The 24469-nt window shown below is 39.1% G+C and overlaps 1 protein-coding gene and 1 long non-coding RNA gene across 5 annotated transcripts; one reads left to right on the top strand and one right to left on the bottom strand.

Moving 5' to 3' along the window:
- Positions 1-100: 100 nt before the first annotated feature.
- LOC122560422 (uncharacterized) lies at positions 101-13034 on the top strand. 2 transcript variants are annotated; one of them, XR_015760739.1, is made up of 3 exons: positions 101-142; positions 10418-10479; positions 12622-13034. It is a non-coding gene; the product is annotated as an uncharacterized LOC122560422 (long non-coding RNA). The 2 variants fall into 2 exon arrangements; XR_006314738.2 differs by having other exon boundaries at positions 111-162.
- ccdc112 (coiled-coil domain containing 112) lies at positions 5160-24449 on the bottom strand. 3 transcript variants are annotated; one of them, XR_015760735.1, is made up of 10 exons: positions 24376-24449; positions 24167-24291; positions 16276-16397; positions 15527-15616; positions 11904-11979; positions 10282-10666; positions 9393-9809; positions 8981-9076; positions 5403-7043; positions 5160-5286 (listed from the first exon to the last, which is right to left on the bottom strand). XR_015760735.1 is itself a non-coding variant. In XM_043711034.2 (10 exons), exons 1-10 carry the CDS (start codon positions 24400-24402, stop codon positions 5256-5258), a joined length of 1488 nt encoding a protein of 495 aa, XP_043566969.2. In that variant the 5' UTR covers positions 24403-24449; the 3' UTR covers positions 5160-5255. The 3 variants fall into 3 exon arrangements, 2 of the variants coding, with proteins under 2 accessions (XP_043566969.2, XP_087854612.1); XM_043711034.2 differs by having other exon boundaries at positions 5403-5521; XM_087998486.1 differs by lacking the exons at positions 15527-15616; positions 16276-16397; positions 24167-24291; positions 24376-24449 and adding an exon at positions 15378-15515 and having other exon boundaries at positions 5403-5521.
- Positions 24450-24469: the final 20 nt, after the last annotated feature.

Here is a 24469-nt window from a genome sequence, read left to right as displayed (position 1 = left end):
GCATGCCCCCCCCTCCCGGTCCGCTGCAGCCAATCAGAACCCACTCCCCCAGGACACCCTGCGCTGCGTCCTGCTCCTTCACTTTGCAGAAGTAGCGGATCGACCCGAACCAAGTAAAGGCAAGCCCTTACACTCTGCAACGGTTTGCATCCAGTTAGTTAAGTACGAATTGTTACAGAGTTTCAAAATACCGTCACGTTTCTCCATGTCAAGGCTACGTTACGTAGTTTAAAAGGAGCAATCGTGGTTGAAATAAACTTCAACAGTTTGGTTAAAAAATGTATGATAATGCCTTCCTTTCCCCTTCCTAATTCCCGCTTTTTGAACAAATTTTGGAACCGATAAACTGTTCTACAATTAGGAAGGGGAAAGGAAGGCATTATCATATCAAAAAGTAGAGGACCCAGTGCCGATCCTTGTGGCATTTGTTTTACTATTTATCTCCAACCAATTGGATTCTACATTTTGATCCTCCAAACTGTTATTTTTCCACTATTGTACTGATACTGTTCTTTAGAAACAAAAATTCAATTTCCTGTTACTTTCTGACTTTTTCTGAAATGCCAAATACCCTTGAATATTTAGTTCTCAGCCCTGCTCAATTTCATATCATATTTATTTATATAATCTATTTTTCTAATCAACCTGTCAGAGATGTTTTTAACACACCTCTTGAACAAGTGCAACTTGGTCTCAGTCCAGGGGCAAGGACACCACTATTGCACCATAAGAGCCCCTCCTCATTAATTTATTTTGGTGCAATTAATTTATCCATTATAACTCAGAAAGAACCTTTATTGTACTATTTTTATCAATTTTCACTACTGACCTTGTTGCTGTTTATGCACTCTATCCCTTTCCACATCATTACCTGTATTGCTAATCTGCACGACTGAGTCATCTTCTCTCAAATTGTACAAATCTCCGTGCATGAACTCTTCCCTCCGCCCACTATTTAATTTAAAGCTTGCCCTCCAGCCCTGGTTGTACAATCTGTCAGTACACCAGTCCCAGCGTGCTTCAGGTAAACACTGTACCAACTGTTCTCTTCCTCCAGACCCTGATGCTGTGTTTCATGAATTGAAATAGCATTTCACCCATAGCAATCTGCATCATCCATTCAAATCTGATTTTATTTACCCTATGACAATTTGCATTATGTTCTGGTATTAATCCAGATATTATTACCTTTGTATTCATGCTTTAAATTTAGCTCCCAGGTTTCACATTTCTTCAGCAGAAACCTTTTTTGGTCTTAGTTGTTGGAATGCATGTGGACTGTGATAATTGTGTCCATCCCCTCTCCAAATTCCACTCCAACCTTGAGAAAAATTCATCATCCTGGAATTTGGTAGGCAACATAATCTTTAGAACCATATTGCAGCTACAGTGAACAGTACTTATTCCCATTTCTATACTGTCATGTACAACTACATTACTTTATACTCCACCCTATTTTACACGAATGGCTCCTTGCACCAATGTTTTGTGGGCAGTTTGTCCATCCACCCTGCAGTCTCAAACTCTTGTCTACAAAAGTTACAGGAAATCAAATCTAATGGACAACTGCAAAGGCTAAAGTTCCTGTGTTGCTAGATCTCGATTCCCATACCTGTCTTCCTCACCTCCCTGAATATACAGCAACTAAGAGGTGTGAATACCTTCCCAAATTTTGCAAAGCTCAAACTTCAGCTCATCAACTTCAAGCTGAAGTTCCTTAAGGTGAAGCCACTTAGTACAAATTTGGCTGACATTGTGAATCGCACTACTTTCTACCAGTTCCCACATTACAGCTGGAACACATTAACTACTCTTATGTAAAATTTACCTAATTAGGTTGAGTTTTGAAACACTAAATTTTTGTCCATAGTTATACCAAGCAGTTTAACTAGTTTAGCCATACATTTAATGTAACACAATACTGCTTTTAACTATTACCCATGTTTTAGAGGAATTACATTTTAGCAGTTCAATCACTTACTTATTCCATTAAAGCTTTGAAAACTCATCAGCTTGAGGCCGAAGTGAAAAAAGATCAGATGGGATGCCTGGGGAGCTGGTCAATAAGATAAAAAATTGGCTTTAAGGGAGGAGACAAAGAGTGATGGTCGAGGGTTGCTTTTCAGACAGCAGGCCTGTGACCAGCAGTATACCACAAGGATTAGTGCTGGGTCCATGGCTTTTTGACATTTATATAAATGATTTGGATGTGAACGTAGGAGGTATGATTACTAAGTTTGCAGATGACACAAAAGAAATAGGTGGTGTATTGGACAGCGAAGGTGATTATCTCAGAGTACATTGGGACCTTGGGCTGAGGAATACCAGATGGAATTTAAATTAGATAAATGTGAGGTGTTGCATTTTGGTAAGGCAAACCAGGGCAGGATGTATACAATTAATGATATGGGCTGAAAATGTGTTGCTGGAAAAGCGCAGCAGGTCAGGCAGCATCCAAGGAACAGGATTCTAGCAACACATTTTCAGCTCTGATCTCCAGCATCTGCAGTCCTCACTTTCTCCTCGAAGAATTAATGATATGGCCCAGGGGAGTGTTGCCCAAAAGAGACCTTGTGGTGCAGGTGCATAGTTTTTTGAAAGTGGACTTGCAAGTAGACAGGATGGTAAAGGAAGCATTTAGCACACTTGCTGTCATTGATCAGAACTTTATGAGTGTAGGAGTTGGGATACCATACTGCAGCAATACAAGACATTTATGAGGTCACTTTTGGAATACTGCATACGATACTGTCACTCTTATATAGGAAGGATGTTGGTAAACTTAAGAGAGTTCAGAAAAGATTTATAAGCATATTGGGACTGGAGGGTTTAAGTTATAGGAAGAGGCTGAATAGGCTGGGGCCATTTTCCCGTGGAGCATTGGAGGCTGAGGGGAGACCTTGGAGGTTTATAAAATCATGAGGGGCATGGATAGAGTGACTAGTCAAGATCTTTCTCTCCAGAGAATGAGAGTCCAAAACTACAGTCATATGTTTAAGGTGAGAGGGGAAAGATTTAAAAAGGATCTAAGGGGCAACTTTTTTAAGCAGAGGGTGGTGCACGTATCGAATTAGCTGCCAGAAAAGTGGCGGAGGTTGGTACAATTACAACATTTAAAAGGTATCTGGATAGGTATATGAATAGGTAGGGTCTAGAGGGTTATGGATCAAATGCGGGCAAATGGTACTAGATCAGTTTGGGATTCCACTACTCCATGTGTAAATCCCCTCTTTTGGTCGCTACTCAGTCCTCGTTCTCTTTTAACTACACTTTTACTGTTTATGTGCCTAAGATGACTTCAGCATTTCCTTTTGTTAGCTGCTAGTTTTTTCTTTGCTCATTTTTTTCTCACTACACCACCCCCTCCACCCCCAAAACTTTCATTATTACCATTGGTTCTCAAGTTGCTCAAGATTTGAACACTTCCATTGAATCTCTATCATCCTCCTCTTCTGGGGAAAACAAACCCAACTTCCCCTATGTTTCCATATAACGCAAGTTGAAAGGGTTCAGAAAAGATTAACAAGGATGTTGCCAGGGTTGGAGGATTTGAGCTATAGGGAGAGGCTGAACAGGCTGGGGCTGTTTTCCCTGGAGAATCAGAGGCTGAGGGGTGACCTTTTGGAAGTTTACAAAATTATGAGGGGCATGGATAGGGTAAATAGGCAAAGTCTTTTCCCTGGGGTTGGGGAGTCCAGAACTAAACGGCATAGGTTTAGGGTGAGAGGGGAAAGATATAAAAGAGACCTAAGGGGCAACTTTTTCACACAGAGTGTGGTACGGGTATGGAATGAGCTGCCAGAGGAAGTGGTGGAGGCTGGTACAACTGCAACATTGAAGAGGCATTTGGATGGGTATATGAATAGGAAGTGTTTGGAGGGATATGGGCCGGGTGCTGGCAGGTGGGTCTAGATTGGGTTGGGATATCTGGTCGGCATGGATGGGTTGGACCGAAGGGTCTGTTTCCATACTCTACATCTCTATGACTCTAAGTTCCTAGATCGAGACAATTCTTGTGAATGTTTTGTACGTCCTGTCAAAAGCCTTCATTCCTTCCTAAGATTTAGTTACCAGAATTGGATACAATAATTCAGTTGAGTCTACACCAGTGTTTTATGTTATATCCCGATTTAGAAGGCCAAGGATTATTTTTTAAAAACTTATTTTCGCGCTGCCCTGCCTTCTTCAATGATTGGTGCATATATAAACCCAGGTCTCTTTATTCCTGTGGCACCCATTTTTACAACTGTACCCTTTTCCTTTATTCACTCCAAAAATGCATCACTTCTGGGTTCTCTGCCAAGATTCTGCCCAATTCATCAGCCTGTCCATGTCCTCTTGCATCTTATCCCTATCCTCCTCTCAATTCACAAGTTGAAAATATTGCCATCTAAAAATGCTGAAATTGTGCCCTGTACTCCAAGCTTTTAAGACATTATTATAGTTCAAGGAGCAACTAGAGGAACAATGTTGTAGAACTGAAGTAAGTTAGAGATAGAAACTGCAATGCTGCAAAGAGGTTCAAAAGTAGATTAAAATTTAAAATTGGATCAATAGCTCAAGGCTAGGGCTACCAGATGAATATCAATATTGCAGCTTTATTACCCCATATCTCTGCCAAGCCCCTTAGAATATCCACTCTTCTCTCATATCAATTGGTCATTTAAAATATGTACACTTATAGAATTTATATTTATTTTTAGTTCTAACCTGTGTCATAATGTCTTCCTCAGGATATTTTTGTGTTTGAGTGGTGATGTTATTCTTTACCAGCACATACCCTTGTTTCCCTTTGTATCGATTCTAAAATTATAATAATCTGGAATATTAAATTGTCACTGCTGTCTAAACCCAAGAAATTCGGTCTGAAGAAGGGTCACAGAACTCAAAATGTTAACTGTTTTCTCTCCACAGATGCTTCCACACCTGCTGGATTTCTCCTATTTTGTTTTTATCAGTCCAAATCCTAGCTTTAACTATCATGCTGGTCCAGTTATTAATACTTCTCACTCTCCAATTCTACTTTGATAGCTTTGTGCATTCACACATACACCATCTCCATTTTTTTCTGATCGTTAACATTTATTTCCCTTCCTAATTTTCAGAAGAATATTTTTGCCATTTTACAACTTGAACTAACTCATCAACTACTTACTTCATTTCCTTTAAAAGCCTTGCACAATTTATTTAATTATACAGACAATATATACTTCTAATGGTCATTACAATTCTTCAAAACTCATGGAATAATACTGTTATATCCCTTGCCTCCAAGATGGAATAGCTCTGAAAAACAATACAGCAAATAAAACGGTTACATATGGAAACAAAGCAAAGCAAATGTTCAAGTTTGTTTTATTTGTTTCATATTAAGAGATTTTTTTCTCATGATAATCACTTACCGATGGGGAAGAAATAGCATAGGGACACCACCATTTTGGCCTGTCTCTTTTATGTGTTGCTCCCACCCTTTGGTGGGTTTCAATAGTCTAGATGGATCTCTTTGTATCTGAGCATCAATCTATGTAAATTTAGAGCATAACAAGAGTTTAATTTGTTAAACCTCTTTCCAAGGGCAACAGACAATTAATTCAGAAGCAGTTATCTTTCCCTCTCCAAAAGATGGTATTTGATATTAAGCTATGGCTGTATAGATACTTAACTTGGAAGTAACTTATCTAAATGGCTCTGCGTGTAAATGAAACTGGGCAGTAGTAAAACTAAGCTTGTCATCATGCTGTCAATCCTTGGTAGTAACTGAAAACAAAAACAATCTAATTTTACCTCTCCTGAACATCAATTCACTCAGGACCAGTAGTTGAACCTGGGGCCATCCTTAGCCTGTATGGTACAACATCACATTAATACTCATTGAGTCAGAGGCTCAATAATACTTAATTTTTATGCAGGATTATATGAAAAAAAACTAGCTGAATGGGCATTTTATCTACAAAACAAAGAGTGGATGCCATCGGTTATATACATTTCCCCAATCCAAATTCAAGTAGTAGTAGTTTCCTACTGCACTATTTAGGGGGACTTTCAGTGAGTTATGTGATATCAGAATGAAGTAGATAAATTTCAGAATTTTGTTCATTTGGGAAAATAGAGGCACTCACCTTCATTTTGTTCACCAGCTCAAATTTAACTTCAAGCCAACTCTCTCAGTGTAATTATGGCTACCATTTCCATAAGGTTGCCATAGTCCCAGAGGACAATAGGGCGGCTCTCTCACACCAGAACAACAAGTGGTGGCGGTTTAACCTGAGGATGACCACGCTTCGGGCAGGGGAGAAGTTGAGAAGGAGAGTCCTTCATGGTAACCCCAGCTGCTGTAGGAATTGAACCCATACTGTTGGCATCAGTCTACATTGCAAACCAGCCAATTCAGCAAATTGACACTATCTCCCTTCTGTAACACATGACAGCATTTAAGAAATGCAAACAGCCATTAAGATCAAATCCTGCCAATTTAAGTTTTCAAATAACATCTGAAGACTTTTTCTCTTAACTTAGTTAACGTGACTTCTGATCAGGATGCTAATTATAAACCCACCATCAAAACGGGCATTAACAGCCCATCCTTATGCCTTTGAACTGAATAGCTTAAAAAAGGGCAGTTAAAATTCTGTGCTTCTGGATTCATATGTATGGCAAACCAGGTGAGGATGGCAGGTTTAATTCGCTAAAGGGCATTAGAGGAGCTTTTACAATAACTGATCATAGTTTCATAGACATCATAACCGAGGTTAGCTTTAAATACCAGATTTAGTAATTAAATTTAAACTGCATCAGCAAACATGGTAAAATTTGAGCTGCTGTTGCCAAACAATTAGTCTCAACCTCTGGTTTACTAGCCCAGTGATATTACCGCTATGTCACTACCTCAAAAATGACAATTTATATGAGATTTACCAATATTCCCTGCTGAGTACATCTAAATTGCACAATGTTCTCATAGTATTGTTTACCATATCATTTAAAAAGAACCTCTGGGACGGACAACAGATGCAGGGGAAATTCCACTTTCCTTGATCCAGTTGCTGAAGCAAGTAAAGCACTAGGATTAATAAAATATTAGAACCTCCATGGCTACAACATCTGCCATAAATTAGAGGAAGATAAATCTGAAGGAAGATATGAAACCTGAATTACAGAAATTATGAAGGCCTGAGGCACAAATTAGCTCAGATGGATTGGGAAAATAGATTAAGAGGCAGGACTGTAGATAGGCAATTAACAGTCTTTAAATAAATATTACATGGCTTTCAGCCTCTGTACAATCCTTTAAAGAGCAAAACCTCAAAAAGGTCAGTTAACCACAAAAACAAAGGAAGTTTAGGATTACTTAAGATTAAATGAAGAGGCCAATAACGTTGCCAGAAATAGCAGTAAAACAAAGCATTGGGAGCTTTTTGAATATACGAAAGGAGGACCAAGAAACTGACAAAGGACAAGGAAAATAGAACATGAATGCAATCTAGCAAAAGTAAAATGGACTGTAAAGCCTCTATAGTTACATAAAAAGAAACATTTGGATAAAACAAAACTTGGATCCATTATAAGTAAATTCAGAAAAATTTATAATGGGGACTAGAGAAATGGCAGAGAATCTTAATGCTAACTTCACATTTGTTTTCACCACCATATTATGATCCCTGCCTCCTAAGTGTTCCCTCATTTTAAGATCTTTTATAAAGTCTGGCTCATTACATAGCACTAAGTCCAGAATAGCCTGCTCCCTTGTGGGCTCCATCACAAGCTGTTCCAAAAATCGATCCTGTAAGCATTCCATAAACTCCCTTTCTTTGGATCCACCAGCAATATTACTCACCCAGCAATTTGCATATTGAAGTCCACATGATCAATGTGACCTTGCCTTTCTGACGTACCCTACCTATTTCCCGGAACATCTTGCGCGTCCTGGTCCTGACCACTGCTGGGAAGTCTGTACATAACTCCCATTATGGTTTTTTTGCCTTTGTGATTCCTCAACTCCACCCACACAGACTTCACATCATCTGACCCTATGTCATTCAGTGCCATAAATTTAATTTCATTCTTAACTAACAAGGCAACCCGCCCTCTGCCCACCTCCTTGTCTTTTCAATAAGTTGTAAATCCTTGGATGTTTAACTGCCAGTCCTAAAACCCCTTCAATCATGTCTCTGTGATGCCTACCACATCATAATCATTCACGATGATTTGTGCCATTAATTCATCTACTTTGTTACGAATACTACGAGCATTCTGGTAGAGCGCCTTAATACTAATTTTTTTATCCTCATGATTTCCATCATCTCTAGTAATATGTCCTAAGTTATCCTTCCTTTTTGCTTCATTTCTATTCTGCCTTGAGCTTAAACTCTGCAGAATTGCTAACCTGCTGCTTATCTTGCTACTTGATTCCATACTCGCTGTTGCTTTCCCTTTCCCTTCCCCCCGACTCACAAGTTTAAAGTCCTAGTGACCACCCTATTTATCCTTTTCGCCATTGCTTTCCAATGCTACGGAAGGACAGAGGTAATTAAACTTGGAAATATTATCCACAAAAACAGACATTGCCATGCTGAAACTCTGTGCAGATTCACTACTACATGGTTAATGCACAAGATGGCTCAAATCTGGGCAAGTACTATTACAGTGATAATTCCCTGTCTTAAAATTCATATCTTCAAAACTAAAAACTGTTGAATTTGAACATTCAAAAACTAGATCAGACTTTTAAGAACCAGTAGAGTTGGTTCTTTACTGGAAGAACCAAAACAGCAGATGTCCATGAGAATGCATTTTGATTACTAGCTACAAATATACCAGAGTACAGATATTTTAGCTTATTCACCAGCTTATAAACAAGTAGCAATCTGAACCACCTGAAGCACTGTCCTTTAGGAAGTTCACGTGAACAAATGGAGTTAATCAAACTGTCTCCCAATCAGCCAGTTGTTTTTACTCATATTAAACACAGTATTTGCCAAACCTTCTCTTTCAGTTTGGCTAATCGTTTCTCTTGCTCATCCTTCTTCTCTTGCTTCATTCGTTTTTCTGCTAATTTGCTTTCCAACTTTTGAAAATCCTGCATGGTATAAAAAAGATCTTCATTAATTGCCATATGATTACCTTTACTTCAAACCAAAATTCTAGCTTCCATTTTCTATTTCTTTCATGTAGAAATTGCAAGTGGAAGCACTGTGTACTTGAATGCATGGCTATAAAGCATAAAAAGGCAACATACTTTAGGATTACACTGTAAAACTTCTCTTTAAAATGCAAATTTTTTTCTGTGTTTAATAAAAATTAAGTTTTTTTCATATGACTATTGAAAATTAACTATACAAAAATTTCATCTCATTTAGCAATTTCATTTACAAATTACTTTATACAAGACCCACCCGGTCTTGAAATCTGGAGATTTCTTTTGTCACAAGCCACTGCCTTTCCTCTCGTTCAGCTTCCTCTCTCATTTGTGCTTCCAGTTGTAGAAATTCTTCTTTCTCCTTCTTTTGTTCAGTAAAATCTTTGAGCATTCTTTTGATTTCAAGCCGCCTCTGACTGTCCTTCCTTTGTCTTTTCATTTTCTCTGCTTCTTCTTTCATTTGTTGTTCTTTCTCAAGAGCAAATTCCAGTTCTTTCTGTTTCTTCCACAATTGAAGCTGAGCTTCTCGCTCTTTTCTCTCTTTCTCAAGCCTAAGCCGTTTTGCCTTTTCTTTTGCTAGGCGCTCTGCATTTGTCTTCTCTTCCGCTTCTGTTTGCATCTTCAGTAACTTCATTTTCTCATTTTGCTTCTTTGTTTTCCATTTCTGAATAGCCTGCAAGGTAAATTCATCAGAGATTCATTTTAACTGTTATGACATTATCTATTTCAGAGGGTACAGATTCAAACTTTGAAAGTTCAGGGTTAATCTCAAATAATTTAATTTCAAATGCTAGGAGTTACACAAAAGCATTACTGACTCTCTGATGTTGAGTTTCTGCAGAAACAATTTATCACCATGTTTCTTCATGTAAAATTGAGAGTGTGGACCTAAAGAATATTCTCATTTATTGAAGCTCTACTTGCTGTTTAGGATGTGATCACAATCTTATTCTTTGTATTTACTTAAAAAAAACAAAAGGCTACTGATGAGGAGATATAGCTACTTGTACAGAAATGCAGGGCATATTAAATTTTACCAGGAAGAATAATGTAGAATGCCAGGGGAACAAAAACATCAGGCTCCTAAATTACATTCTACTCTGTACTTCAAAATGTTCTAACCAAATATTTCTACAAATTCCTACCTCCTTCTGCCTCTCTTCTAGAAAGAGAAACTCTTGGTACCATTGCACATGTTGCATTACATCCTCACGGGTCCTCCCAACCAAATGCTGCAGAGCTTCTTCAATAAATGATGCTTTTCCTTTATGTCTTGTCCAGACTTTAAGAAATTCCTGATGATCAAAATCATCCCAACCACCTTGGCGTCCAGTCTGCTGAAGGTACTTATCAAGTTCTGTAATTTCAACTAACACATTATCTGGACCAGAGTTAGTTGATATTCCTTTTGCTATAGCGGACTTGGGTATCACGGCTTCTAGTGGAATCAGGGCCCACACTTCCATTTTTTTTTCAACAGCTGAAATTTCCTGAGTCGTAGCTTTTTCTTCCTTCAGAAGTTCTTCATACCTTAATTAAAAATGAATAGAAGCACATTTAATTATATTTTCAAAGGTTTCTCTGATCACAAATCTAATGTTGCAGGTCAAAAAAAGATACATACAATTAAAGAACTTTTGAATCAAACCAAAACAGTTGTTTTTGTATGGTTTGCACACCCTCACCCTGAATCCATTCCTGATTGGTAAATCTGACCTTCTTCTAGACAAAGTCCAACTACAGTAATTCAAATGTTCTGATGCATCATGTCATTATAGATCCCTTTATATTACAATACTAGTAATGCCAGGTCATGTACCTTAAAATGAAAGAAACCAGATTTTGTGATGTCCCACTATGCTATGAAATTCACTTCTGAACAAAAGCTACAAGGAAACTGAGTGGGAGGAGAGAATAATAGCATTTTTTTTTCTAGTTTTTCATAAAATATAAAGAACAGATTGACATGCTGTTTTTTTTTGCAAATTGAAATTTATTGAGCTTGGAATATTTTTCAGCTTATATTTTAACAGATAGTTTAAAGCACAACAAGCACCATTTATTAACATTGGACCCATTAACATTTGGGCAAGTGAAAGATGGCGGATACAAATGCAAATTTCTTTATCAAGTTTTCTGTCCCAGCAGCGAATGAAGGTATTAAAACAGTGGTGAGTTGGAGCATGTGGGACGGATTCAAATTTCCTCAAAGATAATATCTTACAAGACTCAGTAACAGAAGAGGAGGACGACGACAGTGGAGAGGGTTCCTTTATCATCTCAAATTGCTCCCAGCTTTACATTGCAAATTACTAATATTTTAATCGTAACTTTATAACTTGTTCTCTTGAACCAACCTAAATTTATAAATTTATAAATGTGCTGTTGGTGTTTTGCCATAGTTCAGTGAAGATAAACAATGACAATAAAGGGTTCAGATAGCTAATTCCTGCTATAGCCACTCTTCCTTAAACTCCGAAATCCTAGTAAGTGATAAAGTAGCACCAGAGCTCAATGCAGACACCCAAATTCATTTTTACACTTGTAAGTGTAAGTTTTTTCTGCATAGATATTAAAAATAAGTTCACAGATCATGATTAAAAAAAGTGCAGTCAGTTCAAGTCTGAAATCTCAGATTCAAAGATTCAGTTTTAATTTTCATTGCTTCTGAATTTTACTTTGCTTTTTCAGCATTAACAAATACAGCAACTCAGTCGAAGGTCTGAATTGTTATGGTGCTGAGAAATTTAGATATACAAGAACTTACATCTGCCTTTGTTCTTCTTTAAAGATACTGATTGCGTTTTCAACTTCTTCCATGATTTCCTTCAACTTCTCTATAACTGAGGGCATTACATTTATTAAAGCATTAGTAAATATATGTTACATATATCTCATCGCTGTATAAATCAAATAGTTGTAAAGATGATAGATCTAAAACTATTCAAGCAAATAAGCATTAGAGGAAATAATACATTTGTACTGCTATGAAATCAGTAATACTAAAATGAAGCTGACCGTCTCCAAGTCAGAAAGGGATAAAATGATGAAGAATCATCGCAAAGTCACCATCACTCACCACCTAAAAGCTACAAAGGAGCTTTGTGAACCATAATAACAGAATAAATATATCTTAAATTTCACAGAACTTTGGTAGTCAAAATGACATGCATTTATTAGAAATTCAGGACTACCAGAGATCATAGATTGGTTTCAGAACTATCTGTGAAGCAGTTTGAGGTTTTGACATTCATGGCAGTTGTTTTTGTATTGGTGTGTAATTGCATAATCCACTGTGATATGGCTTATAAATTTATGCACAATTAATTCTTCAAATTCACTATCGGTAGACAATGTGAACATTTAGCAAAATGAAGATTGATATGGATTGTTGAATTGCTTTACTTAACATCACACAAAGTTGTTCAAGTCATTGAGTTGCTTCTCAACTATAAATAATTGTCTCTCTGAATTGTTGTCCACAGACCAGAGGATCTCTTTCCCTGCAGTCTCCTGAATTCATTGAGGAGAAAGTGAGGTCTGCAGATGCTGGAGATCAGAGCTGAAAATGTGTTGCTGGAAAAGCGCAGCAAGTCAGGCAGCATCCAGGGAACAGGAGAATCGACGTTTCGGGCATAAGCCCTTCTTCAGGAATGTCCAGAACGTCTCCTGAATTCATCTGAGCCTGCCGTTCAGAGCCAGCTCAATCCTACAACATTTTTTGTGCCAAAAACATAACAACCCTTTTCTCACCTAAAGTAAAATTTTCACAGATAAATCAACATAACAAGAATGTTTCTGAAAACTGAGATGTTAATAAATTGCTTATTCTTAAATGCCTGAAGAATCCAACATTTATCATGGTTTGGCAAAACACCCATTAGAAAAATATTTTCTTTTCAATAAAGGAATATCAAAAGTAATTAAGAATTTAACCTTTTAAGGAGGGAGGTTATGCTGGAACCGTATAAAATGCTGGTTTGGCCGCAACTGGAGTACTAGGCAAAAGTTCTGGTCACCACATTATCGGAAGGATGTGATCTTACTAGAGAAGGTGCAGAAAGCGAGAGATTTACCAGGTTGATCCCTGGTTCTGGTGGGTCTGAGTTGTAAGGAAAGATTATATTTGCTGGGCCTGTTTGTGTTGGAGTTGTGAAGGTTGAGATAGAAATGGGGTGGATAGAAAGGCGCTTTTTCCAGTAGTGCAGGGGTCAATGAACAGGGGACATAGATTTAAACTAAGAGGTAGAAGATTAAGAGTCAAGTTGAGAAATCTTTTCACCCAGAGGATGTTAGGAATCTGGAACTCATTGCCTGATTGAGTTTTGAAAGATTTAAACAATATTTAGATATTCACTCCATAGCTATGAGCGAAGAGCTGGAATGTGGGATTAGTGTAGTCAGACCTTTGTTGATCGGACCAGGTATGCGCCAGATTCTGTGCTGCTATTCTTTAAGAATGTTTGCGATTTTTGAGAAGATTTGTAGTTCAGGTTGTAAGTTTGCTCACTGAGCTGGAAGGTTTGTTTTCAGATGTTTTGTCGTCATGCTAGGTAACATCATCAGTGAGCCTCCGGTGAAGTGCTGGTGTTATGTCCTGCTTTCTATTTATGTGTCTTGATTTCTTAAGATGGGTGATATCATTTCCGGTTCTTTTTCTCAGAGGATGGTAGATGGGGTCCAAATCGATGTGTTTATTAATAGAATTCCAGTTAGAATGCCAGGCCTCTAGAAATTCCTGTGTGTGTCTGTTTAGCTTGTCCAATGATGGCTGTGTTGTCCTAGTCAAAGTGGTGTTCATCCTCGTCTGTGGGTAAAGATACTAGTGATAGTGGGTCATGTCTTTTGGTGGCTAGTTGGTTTTCATGTATCCTTGTGGCTAGTTTTCTGCCTATGTGTCCAATGTAGTGTTTGTTATAGTTCTTGCAAGGTATTCATTTTGCTGGTTGTTTGTAAAGGGTCCTTTTGGTTCATTAGCTGCTATTTAAGTGTGTTGGTAGGTTTGTGAGCTACCATGATGCCAAGGGGTCTGAGTAGCCTGGAAGTCATTTCAGAGAAGTCTTTGATGTAAGGTATTGTGGCTAGAGTTTCTGGGTGTATTGTGTCTATTCCTTTGGTTTTGTTGTTGAGAAATCAGCGGACTGTGTTTATTGGGTTCTTCCTAAATACACTGTATAGGTATTTTTCTTTAGCTGTTCATGGTTCCTGGGTACTGCAGTGTGTTGTGGCTATTGAAATAATGTCCTGATGGAGCTCCATTTGTGGGTATTGGGATGATTGCTTCCATTGGGATACCAATACTAAGCAGGAAAAAGGAAGGGAACAGACTCAACACACAGGAAAGGAAAGCCCTAGAAAAACTCAAAAAAGGCAAAACCATTGTAATCCTACCTGCAGACAAAGGCGCGTGACCATCATTCTAAACAGAATGGAGTACATTGAAAAAGCGAACTCACTGCTTGCAGATACTGACACTTAGCAACAGGTGGCAATAGATCTGACCCCACAACTAGAAAACTGTATCAAGTCCACACTGAAAAGGCTTTAGAAATCAAGACAATTAAACGAGACAGACTTCCAAAAAATGACACCGGATGGATACAACACACCCCGCTTTTACGGACTACCTAAACTACACAAACGAGGCAGCCCCCCCCTCAGATCCAAAGACTCACTACCTGGAGCACTGACATACAGACTAGTCAAGGACCCCAGCTACCATCCTCTGACAAAAAGAACCGGAAATAATATCACCCACCTTAAGAAACCAAGAGACATAAATAGAAAGCAAAACATAATACCAGCACTTCACCAGAGGCTCACTGATGATGATACCTAGTATGGTGACGAAACATTTGAAAACAAACCTTCCAGCTCAGTGAGCAAACTTTCAACTGGAATTGTTTAAGAGTCTTTCTGTAGAAGAAATGACCAAAATGATTCTGCAATGTTACACCATTGCAAACACTGGACTTGGGTGAAACCTCATTAAAAGAGACAGAAGTCTGAATTAACATTCAAACTTCTCAGTACGCAGGATAAGATGAAGTACTGGATTGATGCAGTACACTCTGGCTCTAGCTAATTTGACAGTTTATAGAAATGCAACTCTTAACGAGAATGAAGCAAAGAAAGAAATCATCATGACCAAATCAGCACTAATGTCAGTTGATCCTGATCAGTTATCTAGATTGTTGCAATACTTTCTTGCTAAAGAAATAGAAAATAAAATTTGGCTTACCTGGTCCATGCCTGTCTTTGTACTCCATAGAAACATCCAACCATTCTCCTTGTACTAAAGGCCTAAAGAATTTCTGCATAGCTTTTGATAGTATGTTATTGATTCACAATCATTGATTCACATACATTTTATTTGCATGTTGTACATACATTCTGGAGTGGGCTTGACATCCATAAGTTGGCTCTGGAATCTCTTCACATTGTGACGTATTTTTGCAAGCCGTTGTTGAACCTTCATCTCTGTTAGAAGAAAAATTAAAACAATAAATTATGAATTAAGCTTACAACATCTTGGAAAGCACCTTTCATGTAATAAAGTCTCTCAAAGGTACTTCAGAGGAATGTTAAAAAGCAAAGTTTGAAATAAAGCCAGGTATTAGAAAATAGAAAAGCATTCAGTCTCAGAAGAGAGGTTACCACTTAACACAAGGCATAAAAGTACAGCAGTAATAAGAAAAGAACTCCATGTAGTGCAAAATACATTTTTGGATGGCTCTGGGAGGGGAGCGGGAAAGAGAGGGGAGGGAGGCAGGGAGGATTAAAGGGGACAGGAAACTCGAAGATTTCAGGGAGAGAGGCAGAGTCCTCCACTCCTGACCCTCTCCTCCCAAATCCACTTCTCTCCTTTCCCTCCACCTGTCCCAGGTCCTATACCCCTTGCCCTCTTTTGTAATGCTACAATCAGAGTCAACTTTCCAAACAATCAGCACCCTTCTGTCCTGATACATGATTTGTGATCATCTGAAATTTGATATTTTTTCATTTGTTCTGGTGATTGCAAGACAAAAACCTTTTTTCAGCAATATTCAAAATATATTTTATTGTTTGTTATATTGGGGAAAACACAAAGGTTGCTAATGACAGCAAAGGAATATCCCCATAAATTCATGAATTCTTACTTTCTGTTTTCCTGTTGTTAGTCAGTTTCAGCTCCAGCTCTTCAAGTGTGCTATATTCAGCTCTAAACTCATTCCTTTTATTGAAAAGATGAGCATTCTTGTCTTTTTCTAAATTGGCTATTCTGGATTGGGAGGAAAAATAAAAAATGTTTAAAATTCTACTTCATTATTTGCAAAGATTTTCCAACTAACAGTGCATTTGCACTACTTCATATTAAAGTAACTAAAGATAGACATGAGTATTGTGTTTCAGACAGCTAAATTATTTATTCTACAGTTATAATCAACGTGATAATGCAAAAAGTATATTATCTCAAACTGAAATGTTAACTGTTTTTCTCCACAAATGTTGCTTGACCTCCTGAGTAGTTCCATCATTGACTGTTTTTTTCAAACGTGAAAGGTTTGAATGCAAGTGCAACAAGTGATTAGGAAAGCTAGTAAAAACTAATCACTTGATGGGGAATTGAAACAAAAATAACAAGGTCATGCTTCAGTTATAGTGTGGAGAAAGTGAGGTCTGCAGATGCTGGAGATCAGAGCTGGAAATGTGTTGCTGGAAAAGCGCAGCAGGTCAGGCAGCATCCAGGGAACAGGAGAATTGACGTTTCGGGCATAAGCCCTTCTTCAGGAATGGGGAAAGTTTGTCCAGCAGGCTAAGATAAAAGGTAGGGAGGAGGGACTTGGGAGAGGGGCGTCGGAAATGTGATAGGTGGGAAGAGGTCAAGGTGAGGGTGATAGGTCAGACTGGGGTGGGGGCGGAGAGGTCGGGAAGAAGATCTCAGGTTAGGAAGGCGGTGCTGAATTTGATGGATTTGACTGAGACAGGGTGGGGGGAAGGGAAATGAGGAAACTGGTGAAATCAGAGTTCATCCCTTGTGGTTGGAGGGTTCCTAGCCGGAAGATGAGGCGTTCTTCCTCCAACCGTCGTTTTGTTGTGGTCTGATGATGGAGGAGTCCAAAGACCTGCATATCCTTGGTGGAGTGGGAGGGGGAATTGAAATGTTGAGCTACAGGGTGGTTGGGTTGGTTGGTCCGGGTGTCCCAGAGGTGTTCTCTGAAACGCTCGTTTCAGAGAACACCTCTGGGACACTCGGACCAACCAACCCAACCACCCTGTAGCTCAACATTTCAATTCCCCCTCCCACTCCACCAAGGATATGCAGGTCTTTGGACTCCTCCATCATCAGACCACAACAAAACGACGGTTGGAGGAAGAACGCCTCATCTTCCGGCTAGGAACCCTCCAACCACAAGGGATGAACTCGGATTTCACCAGTTTCCTCATTTCCCCTCCCCCCACCCTGTCTCAGTCAAATCCATCAAATTCAGCACCACCTTCCTAACCTGAGATCTTCTTCCTGACCTCTCCGCCCCCACCCCAGTCTGACCTATCACCCTCACCTTGACCTCTTTCCACCTATCACATTTCCGACGCCCCTCTCCCAAGTCCCTCCTCCCTACCTTTTATCTTAGCCTGCTGGACAAACTTTCCCCATTCTTCAGTTATAGTGTGTTGATACAATCACATCTGGAGCACAGTGTACAGTATTGGTTTCCTTATTTAAGGGAGCAGAGAAGAGCAGGAGAGATGAGGACACCAAGACAGTCAGCATCACCAAGAATAGGCGAGGGATGACCCCAAGTCAGGTAGTCAGCAGCATTGAAAGGAGTAGGTGAGGTGAGAATCTCAAGACAGGCATTCAGACAGAGCTAGATTCATTAGAGCTGACTGGAATTGGTTTTTGCTCTGCAACAGAGAAATGAGCTAGCTGTTGGTGAGTAAGCGGTTAAGATCTATTCCATTTTTAAATCTTAACAGGTCAGACAATTGATAAAATTACAATGAACTGAGAGTGACAAAAAAGGTTAATCAGGAGGAAGAATTCAGAGTATCAGAGACAGTGAGGAATGTAAAAATTGATAGCAAGTGTTTCAACAGGACTTAAAAAAAACAGTAAGGACAGTGTTGGTCCTCAAGTGAGAGAATGTAGAGAACAGTAGATAATAAGGAAAAGTCAAGATGAAGTGAATATGCTCATCTTTGTTAGAGGACAGAAAAAAAAATCCAGTAATAACTGCAAATCAGGAGATGGAAGAGAGGAACTTAGCAAAATTACCATCTGAAGAGAAGTACCACTAAGCAAACCAATGGAACTGCGGGTTAACAAGCCTCACATCCAAATGAACTTCAGTTTAGGGTGTGAAAGCAGGTTAGTTGATGCATACCCTACATTCAGGAAAGGTTCCAACAGACTGTAAAGTATTCAATATAACCCATCTATTCAAGAAGGGAGGAAGGTAGAAAAGAGCAAGTATAGGCCAGTTACCTAATTTAGAATTGATCATGAAATTATAGCTGCATATCTTGAAAAACTCAAAGTAACTAGGAAAAGCCTGCATCATTTTGTCAAATGATAATGACATTTACAGGCAGTTTCCAGGTTACGATGGGTTCCATTCTAGAGTCTGTTCACAAGTTGATTTGTGTATAAGTTGGAACACAAAGCCATTTTTAAGAATCAGAAATGTGGGTGTTTAAAATTACAACCAGATTGCATTCGTGAATTAGAAAAGATTTACAAGGGCGTTGCCAGGATTGGAGGATTTGAGGTATAGGGAGAAGCTGAATAGGCTGGGGCTGTTTTCCCTGGAACGTCAGAGGCTGAGGGGTACCTTATAAAGGTTTATAAAATCATGGGGGGGCATGGAAAGTATAAACTGACAAGGTCTTTTCCCCGGAGTGGGGGAGTCCAGAACTAGAGGGCACAGGTTTAGGGTGAGAGGGGAAAGATATAAAAGGGACCTAAGAGGCAATCTTTTCATGCAGAGGGTAGTGCATGTATGGAATGAACTGCCAGAGGAGGTGGTACAATTGCAGCATTTGAAAGGCATCTGGATGGGTATATGAATAGGAAGGGTTTATAGGGATATGGGCCAAGTGCTGGCAAATGGGACTAGATTAGGTTAAGATATTTGGTCAGCATGGACGTGCTGGACTGAAGGGTCTGTCTCCATGCTGTATGTCTCTATGACTCTAAGTCGCACATTCATAAATCTGAGACCCGCTGTAATCAATTTACTAGACCTCTTTGAAGGAGCATGTGCTATGAATAATTATGAGCATGTATGATTTATTTAAGCTGCTGCATTGAAGAAAACAAAAGCTCATGGTGTAAAGGGTACCATATCAGAATGAAGAGAAGAATAGAAAGTTGACAGAAGGTAGAGAATGTATTAAACAGTCTATAATAGGTCTCTGTCTGACAGGATGTGACGAATGGAGTCCCTCGGGATGTGTTGGAATCCTAACATTTTACAATTTACCTCAATGACATAAATGACGGAGAAGGCACAGTAGCTAAATTCACAGACAATATCAAGAAATATAGGAAAGTACATTGTAAAGGACATACAATGAAGTTGCAGATGAACAATAGATAGATTCAGAGAGCGAACAAAAATCTGGCGGATAGAGTAAAACGTGGTGAAATGTGAATTTGGCTGGAAGAACAGAAATACATAGAATATTACTTAGATAAAAACTGCAAAATTCTGAGGTGCAAAGGGATTAAGTTACAGAAGTATGCAGGTACAGCTTGTAATCAAGAACATTAATGGAATGTTATTCTCACTCATTAGAGCAATTGAACATATAAAGCTAGATGTTATGGTTCAGTTCTATAGGACATTGGTTAGACCTCATGACAAATATTGTGTACTGTTTTGGTCTCCTTATTGAAGGTAAGATGTAAATACGTTGGAGGTGGTTTCCTAGACTGATATCTGGAAAGGGTGAGTTGCCTTATAGTTGGATAGGCTGGCCTTGCTTTTACTCAAATTTAGAAGAACGAGGAACAACTTAATTGAAGTGAATAAGATTATGAATGATCTTGCCAAGGTGAATATGGAAATGATGTTTCCTAACTGGGTAGCTCCTTGTTAGACAGGGGAAACAAGGGTTATGGGGGAGCAGGTAGGAATATGGAATTTGAAACGTAACTAGATCAGCCATTATCTTAATGAATGAAGAGCAGGATTGAGGAGTCAAATGGTCTACTTCTGCTCCTATTTCACATATTTGTGTGCTGTAAATACATAGTAAGCACTTTGGAAATGGTTTACTAGACTAATACCTGAAACAGGTAACCTTTCCTGAAGAAGGGCTCATGCCCGAAACGTTGATTCTCCTGCTCCTTGGATGCTGCCTGACCTGCTGCGCTTTTCCAGCAACACATTTTCAGCTAATACCTGAAACAGGCAGGTTGTCTAAGGAGGAAAAGTTGGGCAAGCCAGGCTTGGTCCCAAGGGAGCTTGATAAGCTGCGTCTAGGAAAAGATGTTTCCTCTTTGACAGAAACTAGTATTTGGGGCTCTGTTTAAAAATAAACAGGTTGCTCATTTAAGACAAAGATAATGAAATTTTTCTTTCCCCTCAGAATGTCTTCGGAACTGTCTTCCTCAAAAGGTGATGGAAGGAGAGTCCTTGCTTTTCAAAGCAGGTGGCAGAAAGATTTTGATAAAGAAGGGATGAAAGGTGATCAAAGGTAGGAAAAAAACTGGAGTAATCAGATAAGAAAAATCTTATTGAGTGGTGCAGCAAGCTTGAAAGACCCAGTAACCATTCTTGCACTGAATTCATAAGTTCATATTTCAGCTTTCCACTTATGCAGTATTTCATTTTATTTAATTCACTTGTGGGATGTGGGCATTGCTGGCATTTGTCTGTCCTTCGTTGCCCTTGACAAGGTGTGGTCAACTGCCTTCATGAACCACTGCAGTCATGTGCTGTAGGTAGATCCACAATGTTGTCAGGGAGGGAATTGTAAGATTTTGAACCAACAACAATAAAAGAGCAGCAATATATTTCCAACTCAGGACTGAGAGTCACTCAGAAGGGAACTTGCAGGTGGTAGCCACCCCACATATCTGCTGCTCATTATTCTGGGTAGTAATGGTCATGAATTTGAATGGTGCTATCTAAGAATCGTTCTGCAGTGCTCCTATAGAAATACATAGGAACATTATATACATATTAACTGATAGCTGTTTATTGTAGAGTTACTTAGTAAGTAAGGTAACTTTAGAAGTCAATGAAGTTTAGCTTATTTTAAAGGGTAACACCATTCTGGGAAAGGTACGCAAGGCTTTGGAATGTCATTAAGCACAGTTCTTATCTTGGTGAAATAATCTAATGTTTTACTACTTTAGTATGAAAATTTTCCCAAACCATTGAGGCAATTGCTCAACTGAGTGTCTACAGCAAGGCAAGGCAGGAAAGGGATGTGCCAAAACATAATGATTAGAACTACGTCAGTCTGGGTCTGGAAAAGGAGTTTAGCAGAAAAGCTGGTTGAGGAACAATGGCAATTTTTAAGAAAATAGTTCATGACATGCAGCAATGATATTTCCCAGTGAAGAAGGCTTCAAGAAAGGAAATAAGCTGTCCATGGTTAATAAAGGAAGTTGAGGATAAAAAAAGGAAGAAAAAAAACATGCTGTGTGGCAGAAATTAGTGGTAAATCCAAATAATGGGAAAGTTTTAAAAGCCAACAAAAGATGACCAAAGAAAACAAAGGGGTGAAAATAAACTTTGAGGGCAAATTTGCATGTATAATAAAAACAGAAGGCAAGAACTTATTTAAATATGTAAAAAGCAAGAGGCCTCTTAGAGAATGAGGTTAGGGAAATGATGATGGAGAATCAGATAGTACAGGAGTAGAATAAATACTGTGTCAGTTTTCATGGCAGACACCATTAACAGCAGTCCAAAACTATAAAATAATCAAAGGAACTAAAAGTGTTAAGGGGAGGGATGCAAGGAGGTAAGGAAATAAACAATAACTATCACCCAACCAAAAAAAACTAATGGGATGAAAGACTGATAAGCTTCTGATTCATCCTGGAATTTGAAAAGGAATAAATAATCTTACAAGAATCTGTATATTCTGGCAGATTCTCAGAAGAAATTAAAATTGCCAAATTGACATATTTATTTAAAAGAAGACAAAAATTTAGTAATTATAGGGCAGTCAGCTTAACAGTTGTCTTGAAATAATGTTACACTTTATTTATAAAGGCACAATGATTAGCACTGCTGCCTCACAGCGCCAAGGACCTGGGTTTAATTCCAGACTTGGGTGACTGTCTGTGTGGAGTTTGCAGAATCTCACTGTGTCTGTGTGGGTTTCCGCCAGGTGCTCCAGTTCCTCCCACAGTCCAAAGGTGTGTAGGTTAGGTGCATTGGCCATGATAAATTGTCTCTTAGTGTCCAGAGATGTGCAGACTAGGTGGATTAACCATGTAAATTCAGATTATGGGGCTAGGGTGGGGTGCTCTTCTGATTGTTGGTGCTGATTCAATGGGCCAAATAGCCTCTTTCTGCACTGTAGGGATTCTATAAAAGATGTAACAACAGAGTATTTAGAAATACACAATTTGATTTAGCAGAGTCAGCATTGCTTCATGAATGGGAACTCCTGGGAGAAAGAGAAGACTGCAGATGCTGGATATCAGAATCAAAAAGCGTGGTGCTGGAAAAGCACAGCAGGTCAGGCAGCATTCAAAGAAAGTCAATGTCTTGAGCATAAGCTCTTCATCAGGGAGGGGAAGTGCTGCCTGACAAATTTGCTAGAATTTTTTGAGGAAGGAACAAGCAAGACAGTTAAAGGAGACGTAATGGATATAAAATATTTGGATTTCTAAAACAAATTTGGTAAAAATACCACATGTTAGGCTATTAATTACAGGGCATGGTGTTGGTCACCTTGGATAGAGGGCTGGCTAACTAGTTAGAATATGGGGGGGCATTTTTAGAACAGCAATCTGTAAGTAGGAGTGCCAAAAGGATCATCGTGGGGCCACAATTACTTACAATATACATTAATAATCAGGATGAGGAAATTGAATGTTGCAGATTGACAAAAATAATTGGGAAGCCAAGTGCTGAGTATGACACAGAGAGTCTGCAGAGGGATTTTTACATATTACGCAAGTGGGCAACAACTTAGCAGATGAAATATAACATGGGAAAATGTGCTATTAATCACTTTGGCAGGACAAATAGAGGAGCTAAATATTTTTAAAATAGAGAAAGACTACAGAAAGTTATGAAGAGGGATTTGGGAGACCTTGTTCATAAATGAGAAAAAGCTAGCAGATACATTCAGCAGGAAATATGGAAGACAAGTAGAACGTTGGCCTATATTTCAACGCAATTGGAGTATAAAATGGGGCGATTTTGCTAAAATAAACAAGATCCTATACTAAGCACAGCTTGAATTCTGATGATAGTTTTTGTCCCCTTATCACAAAAGGGATATATTAGCATCGGAAGCAGTCCAGAGAAGATAAACTAAGTTGATGTCAGGTGGGGGGACTGTTTTATAAGGAGAGCTTGGGCCTGTACCCATTATCATTTATTGAAACATTCAAGATTGTTAGAGACATAGACAGGGTAAGTCCTGAGAAGCTGTTTCTCCTTCTGGGAAAGTCTAGGACTAGAGTCAGAATAAGGTTACACATTTTGACAAAGATTAAGGAATTTCTTCCTTCAGACAGTAGTGAATCTGAGGATTCTTTACCACAGAGGGCTGTTGAAGTTCAGTCAATAAGTATATTCAAGGCTAAGATGGACACATTTTTAATCAGTAAAGGAACAAGGAGAACAAGGCAAACAAATGGAGTTAAAGGTGATCAGATCAGCCACGATTTCATTGAGTTTCCTAGTTATTTTCATTCATTTTATGAGAGGTGAAGTTAGAAGGATAGCTTTCAGCCAGCACATACACTGCGGGCCGAAAGGCTCTATTTATGGCTTTTGAACAGCACAGCGCAGCACTGTGTGCCAGGCTGGAGGTGAAGGTGAAGGTGAAGGAGTTACTGACACTCACTGGAGCCACAGTTTGCGGAGCTCCCGGCTGAAGGCGGCCTTCCTGCCCGAGTCCCTGCGCTCAGGGATGAGAACCTGCAACCGCTGCCCCAACACTGAGTCCGGCTTCCGACCGCAATCGCCAGCCTGTCGTACAGAGAGAATTTAACCACAGCCTTTAAACGAGAAACTTCACACCGAATGCAAACAGCAGAAAGAGTGACTCCTCACCATCGTCGCTGTTACTATGGTTGCCATCTTTGTCAACAAAGTGCTGGGTGTACGCAGACGCAGAATGACCCAAACGGCCGGGGTTTACGCAGAC

The sequence above is a fragment of the Chiloscyllium plagiosum genome, unplaced genomic scaffold (genome assembly GCF_037043375.1).
Source record: "Chiloscyllium plagiosum isolate Xiang-an unplaced genomic scaffold, Cpla_swu_hap1 HiC_scaffold_2, whole genome shotgun sequence".
Taxonomy (NCBI): Eukaryota; Metazoa; Chordata; class Chondrichthyes; order Orectolobiformes; family Hemiscylliidae; genus Chiloscyllium; species Chiloscyllium plagiosum.
Note: the sequence above shows the minus strand (reverse complement) of the source record. Positions and strands in the feature narration are given on the sequence as shown.

Coding starts and splice junctions, on each gene's coding strand:
- ccdc112 (XM_043711034.2), bottom strand. CDS start 24,402: ATGGCAACCATAGTAACAGCGACGATG. Junction 9,810..10,281: donor TAGAAGAGAGGCAGAAGGAG/GTAGGAATTTGT, acceptor TTTACCTTGCAG/GCTATTCAGAAATGGAAAAC. Junction 5,522..8,980: donor TAGCCAAACTGAAAGAGAAG/GTTTGGCAAATA, acceptor AAATTTACATAG/ATTGATGCTCAGATACAAAG.